Consider the following 24,906-nt stretch of genomic DNA (forward strand, 5'->3'; position numbering starts at 1 on the left):
GAAAGGGGGAAATAAAGAGTGACATAGTTTTTCTCTTGATCTCCATTGCTTGGATGAGTGTTGTAACATTTTTCAAGTGTTCTTGTGTTGTGTTTATAAGTTTGAATGAGTTAGTAGTCATTTTTAGCTGTTGAGGATGATTAATTTGGAGCCGTTAGGAAATTAATTTTTTGCAAAATAAAAATTGTCCAAAACAGGAAGTATTGGTACTGCCATTAGGTAGTATCGATACTTCTTTTATAATATTTAAATAAACTAGCAGTTAGTGATCGTTGGGCTTGACCAGTATCGATACTAGGGTTTGTGGTATCGATACTACTATATAAAATAGTATCAATACTCTTAGAGTATCGGTACCAATTTTGCTTATTGAAATTTGAACAACTTGAAAAACAACAATTAGTATCGATACTTCTCTTACATGTAGCATCGATACCTCAAGAATAGTACTAGTATTGTTCATACTGTATTGATAATGTAAGAACAATATCGGTACTACTTACTCAAAAAATTGTTGTGTTTAAATTCTAATTTTATGAACTTTGAATTATTTTTGAAAACTTTGAATAAATTCAATCAAATCTAAAAATCAGGTTATCAATTTATATCAACATACATGGTTCATTAGATGCCCTTTCATTCAAATGACTTACATAATTGTACTCCAATGATTTAAGAGACTATTCCACATATTAGTTTTACGACAAAAATATTTTTCTTTAAAAAAATTTAATATAATATATATAATAGAGAAATATAACAAAACTCGTATAATATTAACTATATTTCCATATAAATAAGAAATTACTATATATATTTATATTATAAAGTAAAAAAACATAACTTATATCACCTTTTATTAAATTTGTTAACAAGATAAAAGAAAGTGGTATAGAAATGCATTTCGAGTTTTGACTTATTGAATGGTTGAATAGCAACGGTGCTCTGAAATCTATCTTTTATATAATATGATTTGGACAATTTTCAATATGATTAACTTATCAACTGGACATGGAGCTCTGGGACATGACATGGTGATTGGTGAATGCCGTAGGATTTCCATTAAACTGGCATACTGCTTGCCTGAAGTTTACGGTAAGCATTAAAATATTGAGACGTGATAGAATAATGGGACGCTACGTTCTCTGCTGCAAAATTTCAGATTAATTGTCAAACGACAAGCGCCATTTTTGTGCTATAAATGTGGCCCTTCAACACCATAGTTTCAGCACAGAAACAACTCGATCTTGTAATAAAGAAACCCTAAAGAACATGGCATTCAAGCTTAAAGTATCAGTTTCATTCATCTGGTTGATTGTTTTGGCGCTAGTAACTGGTTCAAATGGTGGTGGGATTTCCATCTACTGGGGCCAAAACGGCAACGAAGGCACCCTAGCCGAGACTTGTGCGACGGGGAGGTATGAATACGTGAACATAGCCTTCCTGGCAACATTTGGCAATGGCCAAACTCCCATGATAAACCTAGCCGGTCATTGTGATCCTTATAGCGATGGCTGTACCGGATTAAGCTCCGACATTAAATCGTGTCAAGCCAAAGGTGTTAGAGTCATTCTTTCATTGGGCGGAGGCGCCGGTAGTTACTCCCTTGCTTCGTCCGATGACGCTAGGCAAGTTGCAATGTATCTCTGGAACAATTTCTTGGGGGGAACATCTTCGTCTCGACCGCTCGGACCTGCCGTTCTCGACGGAATAGATTTCGATATCGAGGGAGGAACGGGCGAACACTGGGATGATCTCGCAAAGTACCTCTCGGGATATAGCAAGAAAGGGAAGAAAGTGTACTTGACGGCTGCTCCTCAATGCCCTTTCCCTGATGCTTGGGTCGGAAATGCACTCAAAACAGGTCTATTCGATTATGTTTGGGTCCAATTCTACAACAATCCTCCTTGCCAGTACTCATCTGCCGATATTGTCAACCTCGAAGATGCATGGAAACAATGGACTTCGGATATACCGGCGACGAAGATTTTCCTCGGCCTACCGGCATCTCTGGATGCCGCGGGCAGCGGTTTCATCCCGGTGAATGATCTCACATCCAGGGTTCTCCCAGCTATAAAGAATTCCTCCAAGTATGGGGGCGTTATGCTTTGGTCCAAGTACTATGATGATCAAAGCGGATATAGCTCTTCCATTAAGAGCCATGTTTGATATCTATATATACTCCATATGTGTATCTATCCATCTTTACTTGTATTATAAACTATTTTTACTGACATGTGTGTTACTTGCATCTTTATCAATCCCTCTCATGCATCTTTCTAATTTTTTTTCTTCTTTATGAACAGCATTAAAACTTTTTTATTCACGTAGTATGTTATAAGAACAAAAATTATTTAATATTACTATTCAATTGAAAAAAATCGTGTTATTAAATATCAAACAATCATCTTTTAGTTCACTTAAATCAGGAGGGTTTTTCGTACCTAAAAAAAACAAATCAGGAGTTTTCTCTCTCTAAAATATACTATAACTACTGCTAACCGTCGGATGGAGAGAAAGAAATTAGGCCGTTGGATTTAAAGTGCTATAAAATAAACCTCGTTTCACAATGCAGCAGCTAACTTATTAAATTTATATTCTACAGGGCTGGTCCTTCACATTCCCTCATCGCTGGTCTTCTGTTTCTCATTGACCCGAGGCCCCGCTGCGCAGGTAGCTCCGACCCGATTAATTAACGGATTCAAGATCCTTTTGCATTTCTTTATATTTCTGGGTTTCGCTTCTTTTTTGCGTTTGAATGGGAAGATGGGTGAATTGACCTTTTGAAAAATTCGGAAGTGGAAGAGAAAGGATATAAAAAATTACACAATAATTTATAGTGGTTCGACTTATAAACTAAGTCTACATCTACTACCTTAGCTCCACATTAAGGATTTCTAACAAATTCACTAATTTATTTTTTTCTTGTTCTGACCTCAAAAGTAACCTTTACAAATCATTATCTTTTTAAAGACTGACATAGACAACCCTTTTTTGATAAAGGATGAAGAACTAAACAAGAAAAATCTCATAAGATATCTGTTTACAAATTTAATTTCACAACAAAAACAATTAAAAGATTTGCAATGAACTCAAAACGTATGTAAGAGAAAGGAAGAAATAAAGAGTGACAGAGCTTTTCTCTTGATCTCTATTGCTTGGATGAGTGTTCTAACCTTCTTCAACTGTTCTAACCTTCTTTAAGTGTTCTTTTGTTGTTTTTATAAGTTTGAATGAGTTAGTAGTCATTTTTTGCTGTTGAGGATGGTTAATTTGGAGCCGTTAGGAAATTAATTTTCTGCAAAATAAAATTGTCCAAAACAAGGAATATTGGCACTGCCATCAGATAGTATTAGTACTTCTTTTATAATATTTAAATAAACTAGCAGTTAGTGATTGTTGGGCTTGACTAGTATCGATACTCGGGTTTGTGGTATTGATACAACTATGTAAAGTAGGATCAATATTCTTAGAGTATCGATACCAATTTTGCTTACTGAAATTTGAACAACTTGAAAAAGAACAATTAGTATCGATAATTCTCTTAAGATAATTTCCCTAGAACCTTCAATCTTTGTTATTCTTGACTTCTTCGTGAAGAAGAGTCAATCTTTCATTATCATTCTTGACTTCCTCATGAAGAGAAGTTAATCTTTGTTATTCTTGACTTCCTCATGAAGATAAGTCAATATTTTTTATTCTTAACTTCCTCGCGAAGAGAAATAAATCTTCGTTATTCTTGACTTCATCGTGGAGAGAAGTCAATCTTTGTTATTCTTGACTTCCTCGTGAAGAGAAGTCAATCTTTGTTCCTCTTGACTTCCTCGTGAAGAGAATTCGTTCTTTGTTATTCTTGACTTCCTCGTGAAGAGAAGTCAAAATCTGTTAATTTCGACTTCTTTCTGAAAAGAATACTATCTTTGTTATTCCCGGCTCACTCGTGAAGAGAAATCAATCTTTCAATGTTATTCTCGACTTCCTCGTGAAGAAAAGTCAATCTTTGTTATTCTTAACTTCTTCGTGAAGAGAAGTCAATCTTTGTTACTCTTGACTTCTTCATGAAGAGAAATCAATCTTTGTTATTCCTGACTCCCTCGCGAAGAGGAGTTAATCTTTCAATGTTATTCTCGACTTCCTCGTGAAGAGAAGTCAATATATGTTATTCTTGACTTCCTCCTATATAGAAGTCGATTGATGAGTGTTCAAAATCGTTAATCTTTGCTTGTTTATTTCTTCGATTTTGTGGAATTATTGCTATTGAATTGGTCGTGTTATACTTATTTTTGTACAGGTCCTTGTTTTCCGGAATTTGTGACAAAACGGGTGAATTCTGCATTTTTATTATTATTTGGTCACGGCTGGAGATATGGGCACGACTCTGGACACGACGCGGTCTGACGTTGCAGTTTGTAGAAGGTTCAGTCAGCGGCGGTTTCTAGAAGACTTTATCCGCATGCCTTTTGGAAAATTGGCGAGCAGAGTTGCATTAGGAGACTATTTTAAGTTTGAATTTAAATTAAAAAATAATTTTCTTTAGGATTATTTTATTTATTTTATTTGTTTATCCATTAGGCTTTGAGAGGCTATAAATACCCACTTGTGGTAACCCTAAACTTATCACTCAAATTACATTCTTCTTTTCTCTCTAGTTTTATTAAAGTTTTCTTTTTTTTACTTTTCAAGTTTTTTCCCTTTTTCTTTTATTTTCAAGCTTTGTTTTTAATATGCTAAGTATGACTTTTTGTCATGCTTAGCTAAACTTTTCATAAGCCGAGAGCTGTCGCGATGATTCAATTCCAACGGGAGAATTGAAACGGTCCCTTAATATCTTCGGAATATCTCCCTCAATCTCTGCGCTTATTTTTCAAAATCAAAACAATTTTCAAAAATCAAATATTGACTTTGATCAAGAGGTTGTTGTGATTAAATGTGTGGGAGGAAGGTTCGGCTTATAGAAAGCAATTCGACTTCCTGGGAATACACTTGGCGAGATAGCTTCGCCAAGAGGGAATTGAGATCGGAATTGACGGTTATTGAAGCAACAATCCGAGTCGGTCGTCATGAACTTACACGGTAATTGATCTACGATAATTGATGTTGTTAGAATCAATTACCGAATCCAGAATCAAAGATTGCCTTGGGTATTCGGTATGCAAGATAGAGTCACGGGGATAACCCTAGTAGACAAAGTAACCGACGTGAATCCCGAAGAGAAAAACTTATTTGATGATCATAAGGAAATTGAGTCAAAGCGAAGCTTGAGGCTACTTTTACCGTATTTATTCACAATCTTCATCTTCTTATTTTTACTTTAATTGCTTTTACTTATTTAATCATTTTTATTATTTTAATATTTTCTTACCAAAATTCCCCCTATTTTTACAATTTCACGCCTGGCATAAATAAATCAGACAAAAATTTATAATTTTCTAAGTCCTTGTGGATTCGACTCTTACTTCTCTTTACTACGTATTTCCTTTATTTATTAATTGAGAATAAGGAATTTATTTTGACATCTAAAACGAAAATTGTCAAATTGGCACCGTTGTCGGGGACTTCACCAAAGTTACTAATATTTGTTTGCTTTTGATATATGACCAGGACTAATCCGAGAGCATTAGTGGAGTACGACCCGGAGATCGAAGCCAAAGCTAGGAGACTCCACGCACAGACACTTCGGGAAAGAAGTAGACAACAATCAAATCCAGAAGAAGAATCAAACTCAGGTAATACAATTATGATGGTCGAACCTACTATCCGGGAGAGTTAGTCGCGGCACCTACTGAACAAGGGCATTTGTGCATTGATTTTCCCCAAGGAGAAACTCCATACTAATTAAAAATTGACCTTATTCATCTCCTCCCTACATTCCGCAGATTACCAAACAAGGATCCACACAAACATCTCATGGAATTTTATATGGTCTGTACCAGCATGAGACCACAGGGAGTAACCGAGGACAAAATAAAACTTAGAGCTTTTCCTTTTTCCTTAGCCGATTCGGCTAAAGAGTGGTTATTTTATCTTCCTCCTAATTCTATTACTACATGGGCTAATATGACTCATCTTTTTCTTGACAGGTTTTTCCCTGCGGCAAAAGTAAGTGAACTACGAAGAAGAATACTTGGAATCAAGCAGCAGCTTGATGGAGAGTCACTTTACGACTACTGGGAGCGGTTTAAGAAGTTATGTTCTAGTTGCCCACAACATGGGTTAACTGAACAAAAACTCCTTCAACACTTTTATGAAGGATTATCTCCCCTGGAAATGAAGATGATGGACGCTGCCAGCGGCGGAGCCTTAGTGAATATGACTCCCACCGAGGCAAGGCACTTAATATCGACGATGACTGCAAATTCCCAACAGTTCCACGCAAATAATGAACCTTCTCGAAGGGTTCATGAGATAAGTTCATATTCCTTAGAAAATATAATAGACAAGTTAACTGAAGTCGTAAACTCTCTTGTTGCAGGAAAGATAGAACAAAACCAATTATGTGGAATATGTGCATTACCTGATCATCCAATAGACAGTTGTCCACTGATTCAAGATGATGCAACAGCTCAAGTTAATGTAATCGGGGACTTTCCGGGACCTCTCCAAAGAGCTTATAATCCCTACGACAATACATACAACCCAAGATGGAGGATCATCTGAATTTCAGCTATGTTAAGAACTCAAGACCAAATCAAGGCTGTCAAGCGAGACCACCTCCACCACAACAACAGCCGCAAAAGAAATCACTAAAGTCGATTGTCGAGAGGTTAACACTATCCCAGGAAAAATTCCAGAATCATACTGAAGCCCACTTATAAGAGATAGACAAGCAGATGAGCCAACTGGCTCAAACCGTAGGTCGCTTGGAATCACGAGGTAAACTTCCATCTCAAACTGAAGTAAACCCGAGGGAGAACGTCAGCGCCATCACTCTTCGGAGCGGTACAGTAGTGGCACCACCTGTTTCATCAAACGAAGCAACCCAAAAGGAGAAAAATATTGATGATTCAGGGTCCTAGAAAGAGAATAACAAAGAATAAATAGACAACCCGACGCTACCCCCTTACGACGTGCCACCGCCTTTTCCATTAAGGTTAATTAAAAATGATAAAAAAGCTGAGGAAAAGGAAATATTAGACTTACTTCGGAAGGTGGAAGTTAATATACCTCTCATTGAGGTTATTCGGAAGGTTCCAAGGTATGCTCGATTTTTAAAGGATCTCTGCACGACCAAAAGAAAGCTTACCAGAGTCAAGAAAGTGAACTTAGGATCGAACATCTCATCCGTTTTCCAACGAAAGTTACCACCTAAACTAAAGGACCAATGTATGTTCGCAATCCCTTGTAAAATTGGAAAAGTTGAGATAAAACGAGCAATGTATGATCTTAGTGCATCAATTAATTTAATGACTCTATCTGTTTATAAAATGGTTACTAACGATCCTTTGAAGGATACAAAGATTTTGATACAACTTGCCAACAGGTCAGTGATCTATCCAGAAGGACTTTTAGAGAATGTATTGGTGGAGGTAAGCGACTTGATATTTCCCGCCGATTTTTATATAATCGAGATGGAGAATGATCGCATGAGCACATCATCTGATATCCTTTTGGGGCGCTATTTCCTAAGCACTGCAAATACAAGAATTGACTTGAGGAGCGGAATTTTAACTATGGAATTCGACGGCGAGGTCGTTAAATTTGACGTATATAAGGAAATGCGATATCCTGATAAAGTGGAAAGTTTAAATTCTGTCGATTTAATTGATCCTTTGGCTGATGAAATTTTAAGGACTAATTTTTCCTTTGATATATGCAGGGAGCTGGAGGATCATCATGAAAACATGAGTTTCAATCATACCGAGTTGAATTTGATTTCTTCTAAGCCCAAAGTCTTGCCTTCTGTTTTGCAGGCACTCGAAGTTGAACTGAAACCATTGCCTGATCATTTGAAATACTCATTCCTCGAAGAAAATAACACTCTACCAGTAATCATATCAAAAAATTATCCGATGAGGAGGAAAAGGACTTAATCACTATTTTGCGCTAATACAAGGAGACCATAGGATGTACCATCGTTAATATAAAAGGGTTGAGTCCATCCACTTGCATGCATAAAATTAAAACCGAAGAAGGCGCAAAACCAACACGTGAAGGTCAACGCCGGCTAAATCCACTAATGATGGAAGTGGTAAAAAAAGAGATACAAAAACTCCTTGATGTAGATATTATATATTCAATTTCGGATAGCAAATGGGTAAGTCCGATGCATGTAGTTCCTTAAAAAACATGAGTTACTGTGATTGAAAATTCTGAAGGAAAACTTGTACCAACACGAGTTCAGAAAGGATGGAGAGTCTGCATCGATTACATGAAGTTGAATTTTTTAACTCAAAAAGACCATTTTCCTCTTCCGTTCATAGATCAAATGATAGAACGATTAGCCGGTAAATCTCACTATTATTTTCTTGATGGATTTTCAGGTTTCTTCCAGATTCCAGTAGCACTTGAAGATCAAGAAAAGACGACGTTTACATGTCCTTTCGGTACCTTCGCTTACTGACACATGCCTTTCAGACTTTGCAATGCACCTGCCACATTCCAAAGGTTTATGATTAGTATTTTTTCTGATTTTATTGAGAAAGGTATTGACGTCTTCATGGATGACTTCACTGTTTACGGTAATTCATTCGATGAGTGTCTATTAAACTTGAAAAATGTGTTGCGTCGATGCCTAGAATTTAACCTTGTTCTGAATTATGAAAAGTGTCACTTTATGGTTGATAAAGGTCTAATTCTAGGACATATTGTTTCATCTAAAGTAATTACGGTAGATAAGGCAAAAACCGATATAATACGTTCACTTCCTTACCCAACTACGGTGAGGGAAATTCACTTTCCTTAGTCATGCAGGTTTTTACCGTAGATTCATTAAGGATTTCTCTAAGGTTGCGCAACCATTGTGCGAGCTATTACAGAAGGATAAAGCCTTCAATTTGGACCAATAATGCCAAGAATCTTTCGACGTACTAAAGGAGAAGTTGGTTACGGACCCATAGTCCAACCACCAAATTGGGACTTCCCCTTCGAAGTCATGTGTGATGCTTCAGATGGAAGTGTCGGGGCTATGCTCGGACAAAAAATCGGGAAAGAACCTCACGTTATCGCTTATGCATCTCGTACCTTGGAACACAAGGCATATTGGGGAGAAAACAATGCAATATGGAGTTAGAAGCGGTTGGCAAAACACGGAAATTGCATATACAGGAGCTTGAGGAAATCCGGAGAGATGCTTACGACAACTCCAAAATATATAAGGACAAAACAAAAGAATTCAATGATCAAAAAATTGTTTCTAAATCTTTTTCTATCGGGCAAAAGTTCTTTTTTTTTTAATTCAAAATTAAAACTTTTTGCAGGAAAACTTCGATCAAAATAGAGCAGGCCTTATACGGTAACTGAAATATTCTCTCATGGCGCAGTCGAAATTGAAGACAATTCAGGCACTCGATTTAAAGTAAATGGACACAAGATTAAACTGTATTATGTGAATAGTGAAGTTTGCTTAATTGAAGATCTTGACTTAGAAGAACTTGTAGTCTGAATCAGGTCGTCGAGCTAATGACGTTAAACAAAAGCGTTTCATGGGAGGCAACCCATTGTTTTTGATTTTGCTATATTTTTATTTATTTTTATTTTTTTTCCGATCGAGCATGCTTTATTTAATTTTTATTTTGTAGGAACCGATATTTTTTATTCAAACTTGAACGACGAAGATTTACAAAATTATGATTCGAACAGTGCTAATGAGTAATAAATAGTCGAACAAAGTAGAAAAAAATAATGCCCCACGCACGTTAGCACACTCCTATGGAGACCGACACACATTAGTAAAATCGACATGAAATCCGAGGAGTACTCTATCCCTTCTCTTACACTTTAGTTTTACGTTTTGAGGCAAAACACTTTAAGTGAGATGGAATAGAGTGTAGGATTGAATTTTACCTTGCTTATCTTTATGTTTCGATGCTAGTATGTGTTGGTTGGATTTGTAAAAAATTTCATTTAATTTTGTTGTCTTGTTGAATATTTTTGGAATGTTATGCTTGTTTGGGAACACATGATTGTTTAGGTTAGGATGTTCTTGATAGCGAATAGCATAAATTGTGATCAAGTCGGTGTTTTTGTGATATTCCATAACTTTGTTGGTTGAAATGTGATTAGCTCAATGCATGAAACAATTTGGTGAGATTTGAGCCTTTACGAGCATATCATTTTCACTCGTATTTTGTTTGATTGAGTGTGTCGAATTTGGCATTGATATTCTAGAACCTGCATGTTGAATACTGTCGAGATTACACATGAACATGATGCTTAAAAATGATTTGGGCACCTTAGGATTAACCATCCTGTTTCCCCACTAAATAGCCTACCCATACATTTTTTCCCTTTAGTTAAATATGTTTGAGCCTATTCCCATTTTTTTGTTTTCACCACATTTATAAACTCGAGCCTTTTTGTTTTATCCCTCTTTTCTATCTTTTTCAGGGCAAGTGAATAATTTTACCATTGTATTTCTCCATCGAAAAAAATAGCAATTCGAAAAGAAAAAAAAGAGAAGTTGTTTGAAAGAAAAAGAGATAAGAGACATGAAAGAAAAAAATGGAAAACAAAATAACAAAAGTGTGAAAAAATGCATTTCGATAAGAAATTTATTGTTTGATTTGTCGTCTTTTTATCTTGTTGTGCTTAATGTTCCGATGGAGTTGAGATTATTATTTGTTAGTTCCTTGCCTTGAAGTTTTAGCCATATTTTTAGCCTTTTTCCCCATATTTACCTAAGCCCCGTTACAACCAATAAAAGACCATTTGATTTTATGTATCTTGTTCTTATTAGTAGTGGAGATTTGATTTACTTGCAAGCTTATGGTAATATCGTGTCGATTCTGACATTGAGCGTTTCTTTACCCCAAACACATTGAGTGATTTGAGTGAATCCCGATAAGGTGTTGAGTTATGAGCATTGAGATTAATGAATGAATGGATATTACAATTGCACTTGACTTGTTCCGATTGGTGATGTTCAATTGATTGATTTCTTTCTTGAATAGTTATTGTGGTCTCTACCTTGCTTCCCTAAATGTGAAACTTGACAAAAGAACGTTTAATGAAGTTTTTGACTGATTTGGTTAATCATACTTGAGGACAAGCATGAGATAAGTGAGGGGGAATTTGATGAGTGTTCAAAATCATTAATCGTTGCTTGTTATTTCTTCGATTTTGTGGAATTATTGCTGCTGAATTGGTCGTGTTATACTTGTTTTTGTACAGGTCCTTGCTTTCCAGATTTTGTGATAAAACAGGTGAATTCTGCATTTTTATTATTATTTGATCACGGCTGGAGACATGGGTACGACTTTGGACACGACGAGGTCTGACGTGGCAGTTTCTAGAAGGTTCAATCAATGACGGTTTCTAGAAGACTTTATCCGCACACCTTCTGGAAGATTGACGAGCAGAGTTGCATTAGGAGACTAGTTTAAGTTTGAATTTAATTTAAAAAACAATTATCTTTAGGATTATTTTATTTATTTTCTTTGTTTATCCTTTAGGCTTTGAGAGGCTATAAATACCCACTTGGGGTAAGCCTAAACTCATTACTCAAATTACATTCTTCTTTTCTCTCTAGTTTTATTAAAGTTTTCTTTTTTTTACTTTTCTAGTTTTCCCCTTTTTCTTTTATTTTCAAGCTTTGGTTTTCATATGCTAAGTATGACTTTTGTCATGCTTAGCTAAACTTTTCATAAGCCAAGAGCTATCGCGATGATTCAACTCCAACGGGAGAATTAAAACGATCCCTTAATATCTTCGGAATATCTCTCTCAATCTCTGCGATTATTTTTCAAAATCAAAGATTGACTTTGGTCAAGAGGTTGTTATGATTAAATGTGTGGGAGGAAGATTCAACTTATAGAAAGCAATTCGACTTCCTGGGAACACACTTGGTGAGATAGATTCACTAAGAGGGAATTGAGATCGGAATTGATGGTTATTGAAGCAACAATCCGAGTCGGTCGCCACAAACTTAAACGATAATTGATCTACGACAATTTATGTTGTTAGAATCAATTACCAAAGCCAGAATCAAAGATTGCCTTGGGTATTCGGTATACAAGATAGAGTCACGGGGATAGCGCTTGTAGACAAAGTAACCGACGTGAATCCCGAAGAGAAAATCTTATTCGATGATCATAAGGAAATTGAGTCAAAGCAAAGCTTGATGCTACTTTTACCGTATTTATTCACAATCTTCATCTTCTTATTTTTAATTTAATTACTTTTACTTATTTAATCATTTTTATTATTTTAATATTTTCTTATCAAAATTCCCCCCATTTTTACTATTTCACGCCTGACATAAATAAATCAGATAGAAATTTATAATTTTCTAAGTCCCTGTGGAATCGACTCTTACTTCTCTTTACTACGTATTTCCTTTATTTATTGATTGAGAATAAGGAATTTATTTTGACTTCCAAAACGACAGTTGTCATCGATCTTTGTTATTCTTAACTTCCCCGTGAAGAGAATTTGATCTTTGTTATTCTTGACTTCCTCATGAAGGGAAGTTGATCTTTGTTATTCTTGATTTCCTCGTGAAGAGAAGTTGATATTTTTTATTATTGACTTCCTCGTGAAGAGAAGTTAATCTTTTTCATTCTTGACTGCCCCGTGAAGAGAAGTCAAATTTTATTATTCTTTATTTTCTCGTGAAGAGAAGTTGATATTTGTTATTCTTGAATTCCTCGTGAAGAGAGGTAAAACTTTGTTATTTCTGACTTTCTCGTGAAGAGAAGTCAATCTCTCAGTGTTGTTTTCCTTGACTTTCTCGTGAAGATGAGTCCATCTTTCAATATTGTCATTCTTGACTTTCTCGTGAAGAGTAGTCAATATTTCAGTATTGTCTTCCTTGAATTTCTCATGAAGAGGAGTCCATCTTTTAGTGTTGTCCTTCTTTACTTTCTCACGAAGATGAGTCAAACTTTTAGTGTTGTCCTCATTGACTTTATCGCGAAGAGGATTCAATCTTTCAGTATTGTCTTCCCTGAATTTGTCGTGAAGAGGAGTCAATCTTTTAGTGTTATCCTTCTTGAATTTATCGCGAAGAGGAGTCAATCTTTTGGTATTGTTTTTCTTGACTTTCTCGTGAAGAGGAGTCAATATTTTGGTGTTCTTGACTTTCTCACGAATAGGAGCCAATCTTTCGGTATTGTCTTCATTGACTTTCTCGTGAAGTGGAGTCAATCTTTTAGTGTTACCCTTCTTGACACTCTTGGGAAGAGGAGTCAATATTTTGGTGGTGTCCTTCTTACTTTCTCGTGAAGAGGAGTCAATCTTTCGATATTGTTTTCCTTGACTTTCTCATGAAGAGGAGTCAATATTTTGGTGTTGTCCTTATTGACTTTCTCGCGATGAGAAATTAATAGTTTAGTGTTGTCCTTTTTTACTTTCTCACAAAGAAGAGTCAATATTTCAGTAGTATATTTCCTCAACTTGGCTTTCTCGTATAGAGGAGTCAGTCTTTCTATAATGTTGTCTTCAATCTTGACTCTCTTAGGATTTGTGTTCTAGAAAGTTCACTAAAGAGAAATTGATTTTCAAAGATTCTCCCATATTATGAACCTATGGGTATGATGTTTTCAAATTCTCAAACATGCCCTAATGATTGGTAATGTTTGATTTTCATATCCGATCTTCTTGAAGACAAGATAAACAAATCGATTCTAATTCAATCGTCCTTGAAGAGCAGTGAAGTGGATCAAAGTTTTCTCGAGTCTGATCTCCCTTAAAGTGTAGTAGAGCATATTCTTCTTATTACAGATTTGGTCTTTCTGAAGAGCAGTGAAGCAAATCAATTCCGATTCAGTCTTCTCTTAAGAGCAGCAAATTGGATCGAAATTTTCTCGAGTTTGATCTCCTCTAAAGAGTTGTGGAGAAAATTATTCTTCTTTCAAAATTTGGTCTTCCTGAAGAGAAACGAACCAAATCACGTTCTATTCAATCTTCCTTGAAGAGCAGTGAAGTGGATCAAAATTCCCTTGAAGACAAGATAAACAAATCGATTCTAATTCAATCTTCCTTGAAGAGCAGTGAAGTGGATCACAGTTTTCTCGAGTCTGATCTCCCTTAAAGTGTAGTAGAGCATATTCTTCTAATTACATATTTGGTCTTTCTGAAGAGCAGTGAAGCAAATCAATTCCGATTCAGTCTTCTCTTAAGAGCAGCAAAGTGGATCAAAATTTTCTCGAGTTTGATCGACTCTAAAGAGTTGTGGAGCAAATTATTCTTCTTTCAAAATTTGGTCTTCCTGAAGAGAAACGAAGCAAATCACGTTCTATTCAATCTTCCTTGAAGAGCAGTGAAGTGGATCAAAATTCCCTTGAGCCTGGTCCCCCTAAAGAGTAGTGGAGCAAATTCTTCTTCCTTCAGATTTGGTCTTCTTGAAGAGCAATGAAGCAAATTGATTCTGATTCAATCTTACCTGAAGAACAGTGGAATGAATCAATGTCTCTTGATATGATCTACCCTACAAAAACAGTGGAGCATATCCCTTATCAAATTTCAAAGCACAGAGATGGAACCAGACAAAAACGTGTTGTCTTTTTATCTTTGCCCTAATCCTGTTAACACAAGAATGGGCAAATAACCCTTTAGTGGACTTAACAAAGCAACACCCTATAGTCGAAGAACCATAGTCTAGTGACTCTTTGTTTTTTACCCTTCTATTATATATATATATATATATATATATATATATATATATATATATATACTATAATTTATGATGTCTATTTTATTTAGGATAAACTATCATTGACCACCTAACTCTTTAACCCTTTTACTTTTACCACCGATCTTTCAATTTTGTCAATCATACTACTTAACTATATAATTTTTCAATTACCACTTGTCGTTAATATGTAAGTATGCACATGAAAAACACAATATATTAAATATTGATTTATTTTAAAAATATATAAAATTTAAATTTATTTTTCATTTTAATATTTTATAAATCATTGTTTAATATACATATATATATATATATATATATATATATATATATATATATATATATATAACCTACAATTGTATTACATTAGCATAAGGTTAGTTCTAGTGGTTTAGATTTCTTAACTTTTTCATGTGGCCTAGGTTCGATTCTCACCATGGGCATACATCTTTCTTCTTCTTTTCTTCTAGAAATAACTAAAATATATATTGTGTTGTGTAATAAAAAAACATTTAGCTTAGCGTTGTGGTAAGGTGCATGCATTTCATCCTAGTTCCCCAGGTTCAATTCCGCCCAAATCTGTATTCTTATGCATCTATATGCTATTTAATTTTCATTTAACCAACTGGTGAGGTGTATAAATTATACCCGTTGCTCATTGTACTATACTCTCTCTTATTTTCCTCACCCAACTTTCAATTTTCCTATTTTTTTCACTAAACTAAAAAGATTGAATCATTTTGCTTACTCTGTCATTAACTTTTTAACGACGCTATGACGTGGCACAAGAATCAAAATGACATGGTTTTGAAAAACTAAAATATACTCTAAAATGACGTTGTTTTGGTGAGTAAAATATAAGAGAGAGTAAAGTTAAATGACATGAGTCATTTTCATTCCGACTGCCGTAGATGGTGGTCGTTCGGACCCATAATGGGATGAGTTGGTTTGTCTCGACCCCTGAGTCTGAATCTGGTGGTTGTTTCACCAGAAAAATGTCCCAAAACTCGTGAATTTTTTCTGAAACGTTTCGATTTCCTCACTTTCAATCTCAAATTCGTGGGCTTCGAAGCAACTTTCGACAAAATGGAGGTCGGATTCGATCTCACGACGTCGAGGCAAAGCGACCCATCCCATGTTGGGCACAAACGACCACTATATATGGCTGTCGACGATGGCCGAAGGTGGCATCCGACCACCTTTTCGTTTTAAATTTATTTTTTAATTATTTTATATTAAATAATAATAAAAAAACCACATCATCAGCCGTTAGAGAGAAAACGGGGGAGTGGGCAAAATGATTCAATTTTTAAGGTTCAGTGAACAAAATAGAAAAATTGAAAGTTGGGTGAGGAAAATAGGAGAGAGAGTATAGTACAATGAGGAACTATGTAATTTACCCTTAAATAAATTTAAATTATAGAAAAACATTTAATCTAATGGTGACATGTTTCACCATCTAATTGGTGGATTAAATTTATTGAATTAAATTTGATGTAGGACCAAATTGATAAAATGCCTAATTATTGAGGATTAAATGTATAATTATACCAATTTTATTAACTGCCATGTCGGTATTTCCGTTAGATATTAACAACAAGTGGCTTGATTGAAAAAATTATATAGTTAAGTGGTCTGATTGACAAAATTGAAAGATCGATGGTAAAATAAAAGGGCTAAATAGTTAGGTGATCAATGATATATTTTACCCTTTTATTTATAATGATATTCGATTCTATTTGATTTGTTTAGTAACATTATAAAATGGAAAGGAATATGAATATATATATATATATTATATGGTTAGAGAAAGTACAAAAATAGAATCAATATTGTAATATTAAAAATAGTTATAATTAAATTTAAATATAAATTCGAACACTTCGATTTGACTCAAACTTTACAAACTCAACTCTACTAAAAAAAATTTAAAGTGAGTTTGAATCATAAAATACAATTCATTAACTTAACTAAATTTGTTTTAACTTGATCAACACAATCATTATTAAAAGAATATTCCTTATCATTACAATACATGTTTGATTCATTGCATATACTTTTATACATTAACTCAACTCACAAATCTTCCATTCTAGCGGTCCACCATAATATTTATACCTATATTTGTCTATATTTTCTGCAAGTTAAAAAAGAATATATTATCCTTGGAAGTCCGAAGGTGCCACAAATCTGTCTTAATTTAAAGTTTGAAAGAGTGATATTTTAAATTACTTGGAGCTATAATCTCTATATATTGCCTTTCCCCAGTTGTAGTTTGGCACAACCAAAACATTAAAACAAAGCTGAATTAGAAAATGAAGAAGCAAGCTGGTTCAAGTGTCTTCATAATTCTCCTTTGCGTTGTGTATATATTCGCAAGTGTTAAAGCTCAAACTTGCAGGCCTAGTGGGACAATAAGAGGGAAAAATCCTCCTCCTGGGCAATGCAACACTGAAAACGACTCTGACTGTTGTAAAGTTGGGAAGCTCTACACAACATATAAATGTTCACCGCTCGTGTCGAGCCATACGAAAGCAACGTTGACACTCAACAGCTTTCAGGCCGGTGGAGATGGCGGCGGCCCGTCGGAATGTGACAACCAATACCACTCGGATGATGACCCTGTGGTGGCACTTTCAACCGGGTGGTTTAACGACAAAAAGAGGTGTTTGAAGTATATTAACATTTATGGTAATGGAAGAAGTGTGAGGGCTAAAGTCGTCGACGAATGTGATTCTACGATGGGATGCGATTCGGACCATGATTATCAGCCTCCTTGCCCTAATAACATCGTTGATGCCTCCAAAGCAGTTTGGAAGGCTCTTGGAGTTCCTGAAAGTGATTGGGGGGGCATGGATATCTACTGGTCGGACACCGATTGATCTCTTTAATCATAATATAAATCTGTATTAAAAGCGTGTTATCATCGTGTGTTTTAAATTACAGTTAAATTAATATTAATGTAAAAGTCTTAAAGCATTAAAATCATGCCTTACATCTTAACCATTAGTTGCTATGAGGAACGCCCAAAATTATTTGAAACAGGCAGGCTGAGCAAACAAAACATATGGACAAGCAGATTGTCGAAACGGTTTTTTTCCGGGGGAAAAGGGGTCTCCTTTTTAAAATAATTTTTGTAACGACCGATTAATGAAAAAATGTGTAGTTCGAGGAGTCACTACCAATCTTTGATTAGGGTGTGATTGGACACCCAAAAATAAATTTATCATTTTAATAAAATATTAATTTTAATTAAAACGACAAACTTGTGGTCTGCGTTACCAAAGTTTGAGTTCGGGAGTCGGTTACATGTGGGGAATGATTATCACCCCCACAGCGCCCTAAATCGGTACATAGTCGATTAATTAATTGTCTTTACAATCAAATTTATGAGTTCGAGTCTAGTTTAATTTAAGATCCCTAAAAACATTTTTTGAAATTTTGGATGAAAGATAATAATATTTAATTATTTCCAATCGAGAACAATCGATCTCTCATACCTTGAAGCAATCGATTCTTACTCCAATCGAAATGAAGAAATATTAAAATATCATTCTAAATTTCATTATCAAAATAATAACACTCAAAATAATTTTAAGAGTGAAAACGATAATATCTCATTACTTCCAATCGGGAATAAATGACCTTTTGTTCATTAAACAATCATTTATTACTCCAATTGAAATAAAGAGGTATTAATATTTCGTCTTAGAATTCAATAGTGATTCGAGTGAAAACAATAATATCTAATGATTTCCAATCGAGAATAAATGATATTTCATACCTTAAAGTAGTCATTTATCACTCAGACTGAAATGAAAAGATATTACTATTCTCAATATCGATTCGAATTTTATTGTTTTGAAAGTCTATCAAAAAAACACATGCAAAAATAAAGAAAATTATAAGTATACTAAACAAGAAATTAATTATTTAATTTACCGATATTTGATGAGAATAAGGATGTTCAATTATTTAAATATCTCGAGACGAGACCTTAGATTTGATCTAATAGTCTTTTCTTAATGAATTTAATTAAAAGAACATTGTCTTTTTCTCAATTCCCGAATTTTAAATATGAAATCGATTTAATTCGTGTCACTAAATAGGATAGACTTTCAATTTAAAATTATCGAAAGTAACTTTCTTATACGTTAAGACGTCACTTTACGACAATATTAAAATGATCAAATATTACCCTTAATCAATTTATTTTGAATCAAGTCAAGGGATGCTTATGAGGTTATTATACAAAATCAATTAAAACTAAAATGAATTAATATGCAAACAACATGCAAAAATTAAAATAAAAAAAGTAGGGCTAAAACATAAATAATCAAACTATCATGCCAAAATTAAAATAAAATAAAATATACAAGGGACTAAAATGAACATTTACAATATTAAGTGCTAAAATAAAAATAAGAAAAGCATGGGGACTAAATTAATATAAATTAAAACTACATGATCGAATTAAAATAAATAAAAACATATTTGATGTTCGAAATACAAACATGCACAAGTACAAGGTCTATTTTAAAGAATATCCCTAAAAACAATATCAGGCATAAAGAGGATAAATTACAAAGACAATCCCTACAGGGATTAACATGCAAAATGCGCTAAAAGTGTGAGGACTAAAATGTGATTAAAAAAAATATTTTAAAGCACGAATATAAACTGGGAAAATAACAAAAATGGTCCCCCAATGACCTCTCTATAAAATCACACTAAAACTCGGGGGACTTATGTTCAATTTCCCCTGAGATTCACCCTATATATACTACTTTAGTCTTTTTTTTTCATTTTTAAACAAACATAGACAAAAATTGAGAGATTCTCTCTTCGGCCAGTCATTCACCGGCCGCCTTACTCCGCCTCTATTCGTCGTCCGACTGTCGTTCTGGCCGTCGCATATGGCGGTCGGAGTTCCCAAAATGACCCAAATCACTCAAAACCTATCGATTTACCTCCCTAGACTCCTATATTAGGCTAAAACGACCCTAAACACCCTAAAACGAGCCTCCAACCTTTTCGGCTTCCACAACTCTTCGACTACTATAGCTACCGCCCAACGAAACAAACTGTCCCCGATATGACTTTCCTAATAGGTATAGTTCTAGATCTCACAATCTTTTTTTATGGTTTCGATTACATGCTAGTAGTTTTTACTAATATTTATTCGAAAATGTAAAAAAAATAATACCTAAAAAACTCTGCTTGTTTATTGCTTTTTTAATCTGAAGAGTCCTCTCCCTTTTACATTTTTTTGCTTCAGGTTATATAAGCCCGATTTTACAACTTTTGCTTTTTTTCTTGCTTTTTATGAAACAAAATGAGTAAAGTAAAAAATAAATTGAAATCATTGTGTTTGCCTTGTGGATCCAGCTGTGGCTGTCGGTTGGTGGAGAAATTGGTGGTCTGGACTCGATTTGGATTGTTGGATGGGTCCAGATCAAACGGTTGATATTGGATGCGGCGACTGCTGAAGTGAAAAACCTTACTGATGGTTGATCTGGGCTGTTGGATATCTCCCAGATCCAACGACTTGGATGATGTGGCGCTGGGAAGATAGGGTAAAACCGTAACTTGTTATGGGCTTCAAAACATGTCTCAGGTCTGGTCGAACCGGGGTTGGATCTGGCTCCGAGTTTTGGGTCTTGAATTGTTGTTGGGCTCTGGGTTTGGGTCAGATGACCCTTTGTAATTGGGCCCAACTTGGGTTGTTGTAATTGGATCTGAAAAATAAAATATTAATTAATATTAATAATAATATAATATTAATATTAATAATATTGAATGAGATGAAAAATGAGTGTCGACACATATCAATGCTGAACGTTTCATCGTATATCCATAGAATCTCTTTACGTATAGAAGCATCAAAATCTCCTAGTTTATGTCTTACTGAAGTCCAAAAAAAAATATCAGAGAGGCAATGCTTTATATATTATTCAGGTTTTGGTCTATCCTATCCACTTGCTAAACAAAATTAAAACATTCAAAGCTTATAATAGAAACATGAGTCGTTGTTGGTTATAAGAGAGGGTAAAGCACACCTTAAATATCACTCAATTATTAGTTCGGTTATAAATGAGTAACCTTTTTCCTTTTAAATTTATAATTTAATCATTAAATTAAAATATATTATAAACAAATCACTCTACTATTAAAATTGAACCAGTCAAACAGACGTCTAACAAGGCCTGGTTTAGTAACAATCTTAATCTTAAAATTTATACAATTTGATATTAATTTGGAAATAATGCAATAAACCTAACTTATATCATATTTAAAAATTCGACCAAGTTATTCTCCTAAATTATTTGGTTTTATCCCATAAACGTTATATTACTTTCACTTTGCTTAGAAATGCTCTCAATATATAATATGTTGAACTTTGTTAAAATGTAAAACCAGAAAAATGAAAAATTACTTTTCATATCCACCACATTCATACACTTACAATTTGTTCACTATATATACAAGTATCAACTAGGGGTGTAAACGAGCCGAGTCGAGCTCGAGTATTGCTGAGCTCGACTCCACTCGAAAACTCTGAAATGAAGCTCGACTTGACTCGAAAACTCGCGAGCTTAAAATTTTCAAGCTCGACTCGAACTCGAAATCCTAAACTGAAGCTCGTGAGCAGCTCGAAAAGGCTCGAAATGAAAAAAAATTCTTAAACTTAACTCGATTGAAGCCTCAAACTCGAACTCGAACATGAACTTTAAATACATGAAATCTTACTGTATTTTAAAAAAAATCAATATGAAAATATTAGTATTATTATTAATTTATTTTTTTAATAAAATCTTAATATATTATATTTTCGAGCTGCTCACGAGATTTTTGAGTCAAATATCGAGTAGCTCATTTCAGCTTGTTAAGAACTCGATTCGAGTCCATTCGATCTGAGTATTTATCGAGCATTGATCGAGTCAATCTCGAATAGCTCGCGATCTGTCTCGTCTCATTTACAGCCCTAGTATCAACTCTAACAACCTAACTAACTCAAAACTACTTCTAACTAACTCAAAACTGCTTCTAACTAATTAGTAACAGAAAACTAACTGTAATCTTAACACTCCCCCTCAAGTTGGATGTTGAAAAACATTTTCAACTCCTAACTTGGATAGAAGATAACTATGCTACTGGCTTCCCAAAGCTTTTGTCATGATGTCTGCAAGCTGCTCATGTGTTGAAACATGTTATGTTTGAATCATTCCTTCCTGAATTTTTTCTCTCACAAAATGATAGTCAATTTCAATATGCTTTGTCCTTTCATGATACACAGGATTGGCAGCTATTTGAAGTGCAACCCTATTGTCACAATAAAGCTCTACTGGTTTCGAGCCTTTTATACCAAGTTTTTCAAGTAAACCTTGTAACCATACTAACTCAAAAGTTATTTAAGTTTTTAAAAGGCAAAACAGGTAATTTTGGGCCTGGTTTTGAAACTCCTTCAAGAGGTTTCGAAACCCCTATGGTTGAATGCAAAACTTGCCAAAGGTTTCGAAATCCTCTTGCCCAATGGTCAAAATTTTAAAAGAAGGTTTTAAAACCCTCTTTAAAGGTTTCAAAACCTCTACGCATAATTGTAAAATTTTTAGCTCCCAACGGCTAGAAACAACTAGTAACTCATTTCAACATATAAACAAAAGTTGAGCACACTTGAAGAAGAAAGAAAAACTAAAACCTATCCAAGCAATCAAACATAAGAGAAGAGTTTTCCATTTTTATTTTTCTTGTAAATATTGTGTGTTTTATTGAGCTTAATTTTGTAAATACCTTCCTTTTGAGGGGTTTTCTTGTTTACATCTTTTATCTTTTGTAAAGGGGTTTTGGTTCTAATTTGGCTAAGTGAAAAACTAGGGAGTTGTAATGGTTACTCTTGATCCTTGAAAATGAAGGAACAAATTAGTAGATTTGTTGAAAAATCCTAAGTGAGGAGCTTAGGTAGTGGATGTATACTTGGTTGATAAGTCAAACCACTATAAATTATTGTGCAAATATTCCAATTTTTCTTCTCCTTACTCTTAAATTTCAAAGAGTCAATTCACCCACTATTGTCTCATATTTTGTTGATCGAGCGAGCTTCATCAAACCTAACAATTGGTATCAAAGCTTGACTCATTAGAAAGTCTAACAACCTTGAGACGATCCTTGAAGAAGCTTTATCAATTTTTGAAGCAACCGAGAAGATGGCTTCCACTTTCGGCTCGTTCTACATGGAAGACTCTCAATCGATCGACAAGCCTCCATACTTCGATGGAGCCAACTACTGTCATTGGAAGAAATTAATGAATCTATTCATCCAATCCAATTATCTTGATACATGGGAGATGATCGACAACGACTACTATTCTCCAAAGAAGAAGACAAAGGAATTGAGTGCCCAAGAACGGAAGAAAACTCAACAAAATACTAAGGTCATGCACATGTTATTTTGTGCATTTGGTCCCGATGTATATGAAGGAGCTTCTTTTTTTTTTAAATGCCAAGAAGCTTTGGAATAAGCTCGAAGAGATCCATGGAAACAATAAAGAATAACCAACAAAGGCGATGTGTTTAATGGCACTTGAAGAGCCTAATGTATATTTTAACTCTAATGAATTCGATTCATATTCTTTTGATGAATTACAAGATGCATGTGATGAATTATTTTTGGAGTTTGAGACCATGAACTCCAAATATAATAAAATGATTTTCAAAATTTAAAATTGAAAACGATTTTCTTTTAAAAGCAAAATTGGATTTTTGAAAAACAAAAATGAAATTTTGAAAAATGATTTTGAGCTTTCAAAAGTAAAAATTGAAAATTTTGACAAAGAACAATTTGATTTAAAAGTTAAGCTTGAATGCTTAACAAAAGAAAATGAAATCGTTTCAAATAATTCATTTAATTTCATAATGACAAAATGTTCATATTGTCATTATCATGTTCATATGGAACATGCTTGTCCTTTAAAAAAAGAAAAGCATTTTAAAATTAAACAAGTATGAGTTCTAAAAGGAACAAGGGGCATCGAACTAATGTTAAAGGATCCATAGCAATTTGGATACCAAAACCCAAATAAACGTCTCTAGTAGGTGTTTGGCAGTAATGGTGACAAAGTAAAGAAAATGAGATGCTCTAGCCACACTTGAAAAGGAATGGGTAACCTCTAAGTTTATTTTGATTATCTTGCATAATTGGTTGCTCATTTAGTTTAAGCATGCATGAGTTTTTATTTTAAATAATTTTATGTTTTCTATATCATGTATGTTAAAAAGTGTTGTGATGAACATTTTCTAAAGTTTTAATGATGTTTCATAAATGTTTTTTCATCATAATGATTTTTTGTCAAATTTGGTTTTAATTTTTTGTTTTTACAAATTTTAATTTTTGACATTAATTTAAATGTTTATGCATGTGATTTATTGCAAATGATATCTCTCTAACAATTGATATCAATTTTTCAAATGTATAATATTTTTTTGATAGCTTTATGTACATGCACTTAAATACAATAATTGGTATTGCATAAAATATATTAAACTTGGATATATTGAATTTCTTGTGCTACTAACTTGTTTGTTCATCTTTGTTGAAATTCAATGTCTTTTTAGTGTCAAGCTTTTAAAGTCAAATTTTTTTCTGGAATGCATTTGTTGAGGAGGAGTTTTTGATTTTTTTAAAAATGATTTTAATGTTAAATTTCTACTTACTCTCCATTGTTATTTTGTACCTTAAAGTTTGAATTATTTTTTATATAACAAAAAGGGAGAGAAGTATGGGTTTGAAAAATTCAATTTCAAGAATGAAAAAGGGGGTGCTTTAATATATTCCAAATATTGCTATTTTTCATTAAACGTTTTATTAAGGGGGAGCTTTCGCCAAAAACTATTTTTCAAAGGTTTTGTTATATCAAAAAGGGGGAGATTGTAAAACCAATATTTTGATATAACAAATAAGGGCAAAAATGTTTTTGGACCAAATTGAATTTATTCAAACATTGCAAAAATAATTCTAAGTTTTTAAGTTTTTAAAATGTAAAACAAGCAATTTCGGGGCCTGGTTTCGAAAGCCCTAAGGTAGAATGTAAATATAGCCTACAGGTTTCAAAACCCCT

At 34.0% G+C, this 24,906-nt stretch overlaps 2 protein-coding genes across 2 annotated transcripts; both read left to right on the forward strand.

The window, feature by feature from the left end:
* Positions 1 to 1,243: 1,243 nt before the first annotated feature.
* On the forward strand, positions 1,244 to 2,171 carry LOC120155449 (acidic endochitinase-like). Its single transcript, XM_039167001.1, has one exon. It carries the CDS (start codon positions 1,273 to 1,275, stop codon positions 2,167 to 2,169), a length of 897 nt encoding a protein of 298 aa, XP_039022932.1. The 5' UTR covers positions 1,244 to 1,272; the 3' UTR covers positions 2,170 to 2,171.
* A 14,856-nt stretch (positions 2,172 to 17,027) lies between these two features.
* LOC120155459 (kiwellin-1-like) lies at positions 17,028 to 17,681 on the forward strand. The gene has a single exon (XM_039167010.1). The coding sequence runs from the start codon at positions 17,107 to 17,109 to the stop codon at positions 17,671 to 17,673; it is 567 nt and encodes a 188-aa protein (XP_039022941.1). The 5' UTR covers positions 17,028 to 17,106; the 3' UTR covers positions 17,674 to 17,681.
* Positions 17,682 to 24,906: the final 7,225 nt, after the last annotated feature.

The sequence above is a fragment of the Hibiscus syriacus genome, unplaced genomic scaffold, assembly GCF_006381635.1.
Source record: "Hibiscus syriacus cultivar Baekdansim isolate YM2019G1 unplaced genomic scaffold, ASM638163v2 tig00002840_pilon, whole genome shotgun sequence".
NCBI lineage: Eukaryota > Viridiplantae > Streptophyta > Magnoliopsida > Malvales > Malvaceae > Hibiscus > Hibiscus syriacus.

What these genes read in the sequence shown, in the direction of transcription:
- LOC120155459 (XM_039167010.1), top strand. Translation starts at nt 17,107, where the DNA reads ATGAAGAAGCAAGCTGGTTCAAGTGTCTTCATAATTCTCCTTTGCGTT.
- LOC120155449 (XM_039167001.1), top strand. Translation starts at nt 1,273, where the DNA reads ATGGCATTCAAGCTTAAAGTATCAGTTTCATTCATCTGGTTGATTGTT.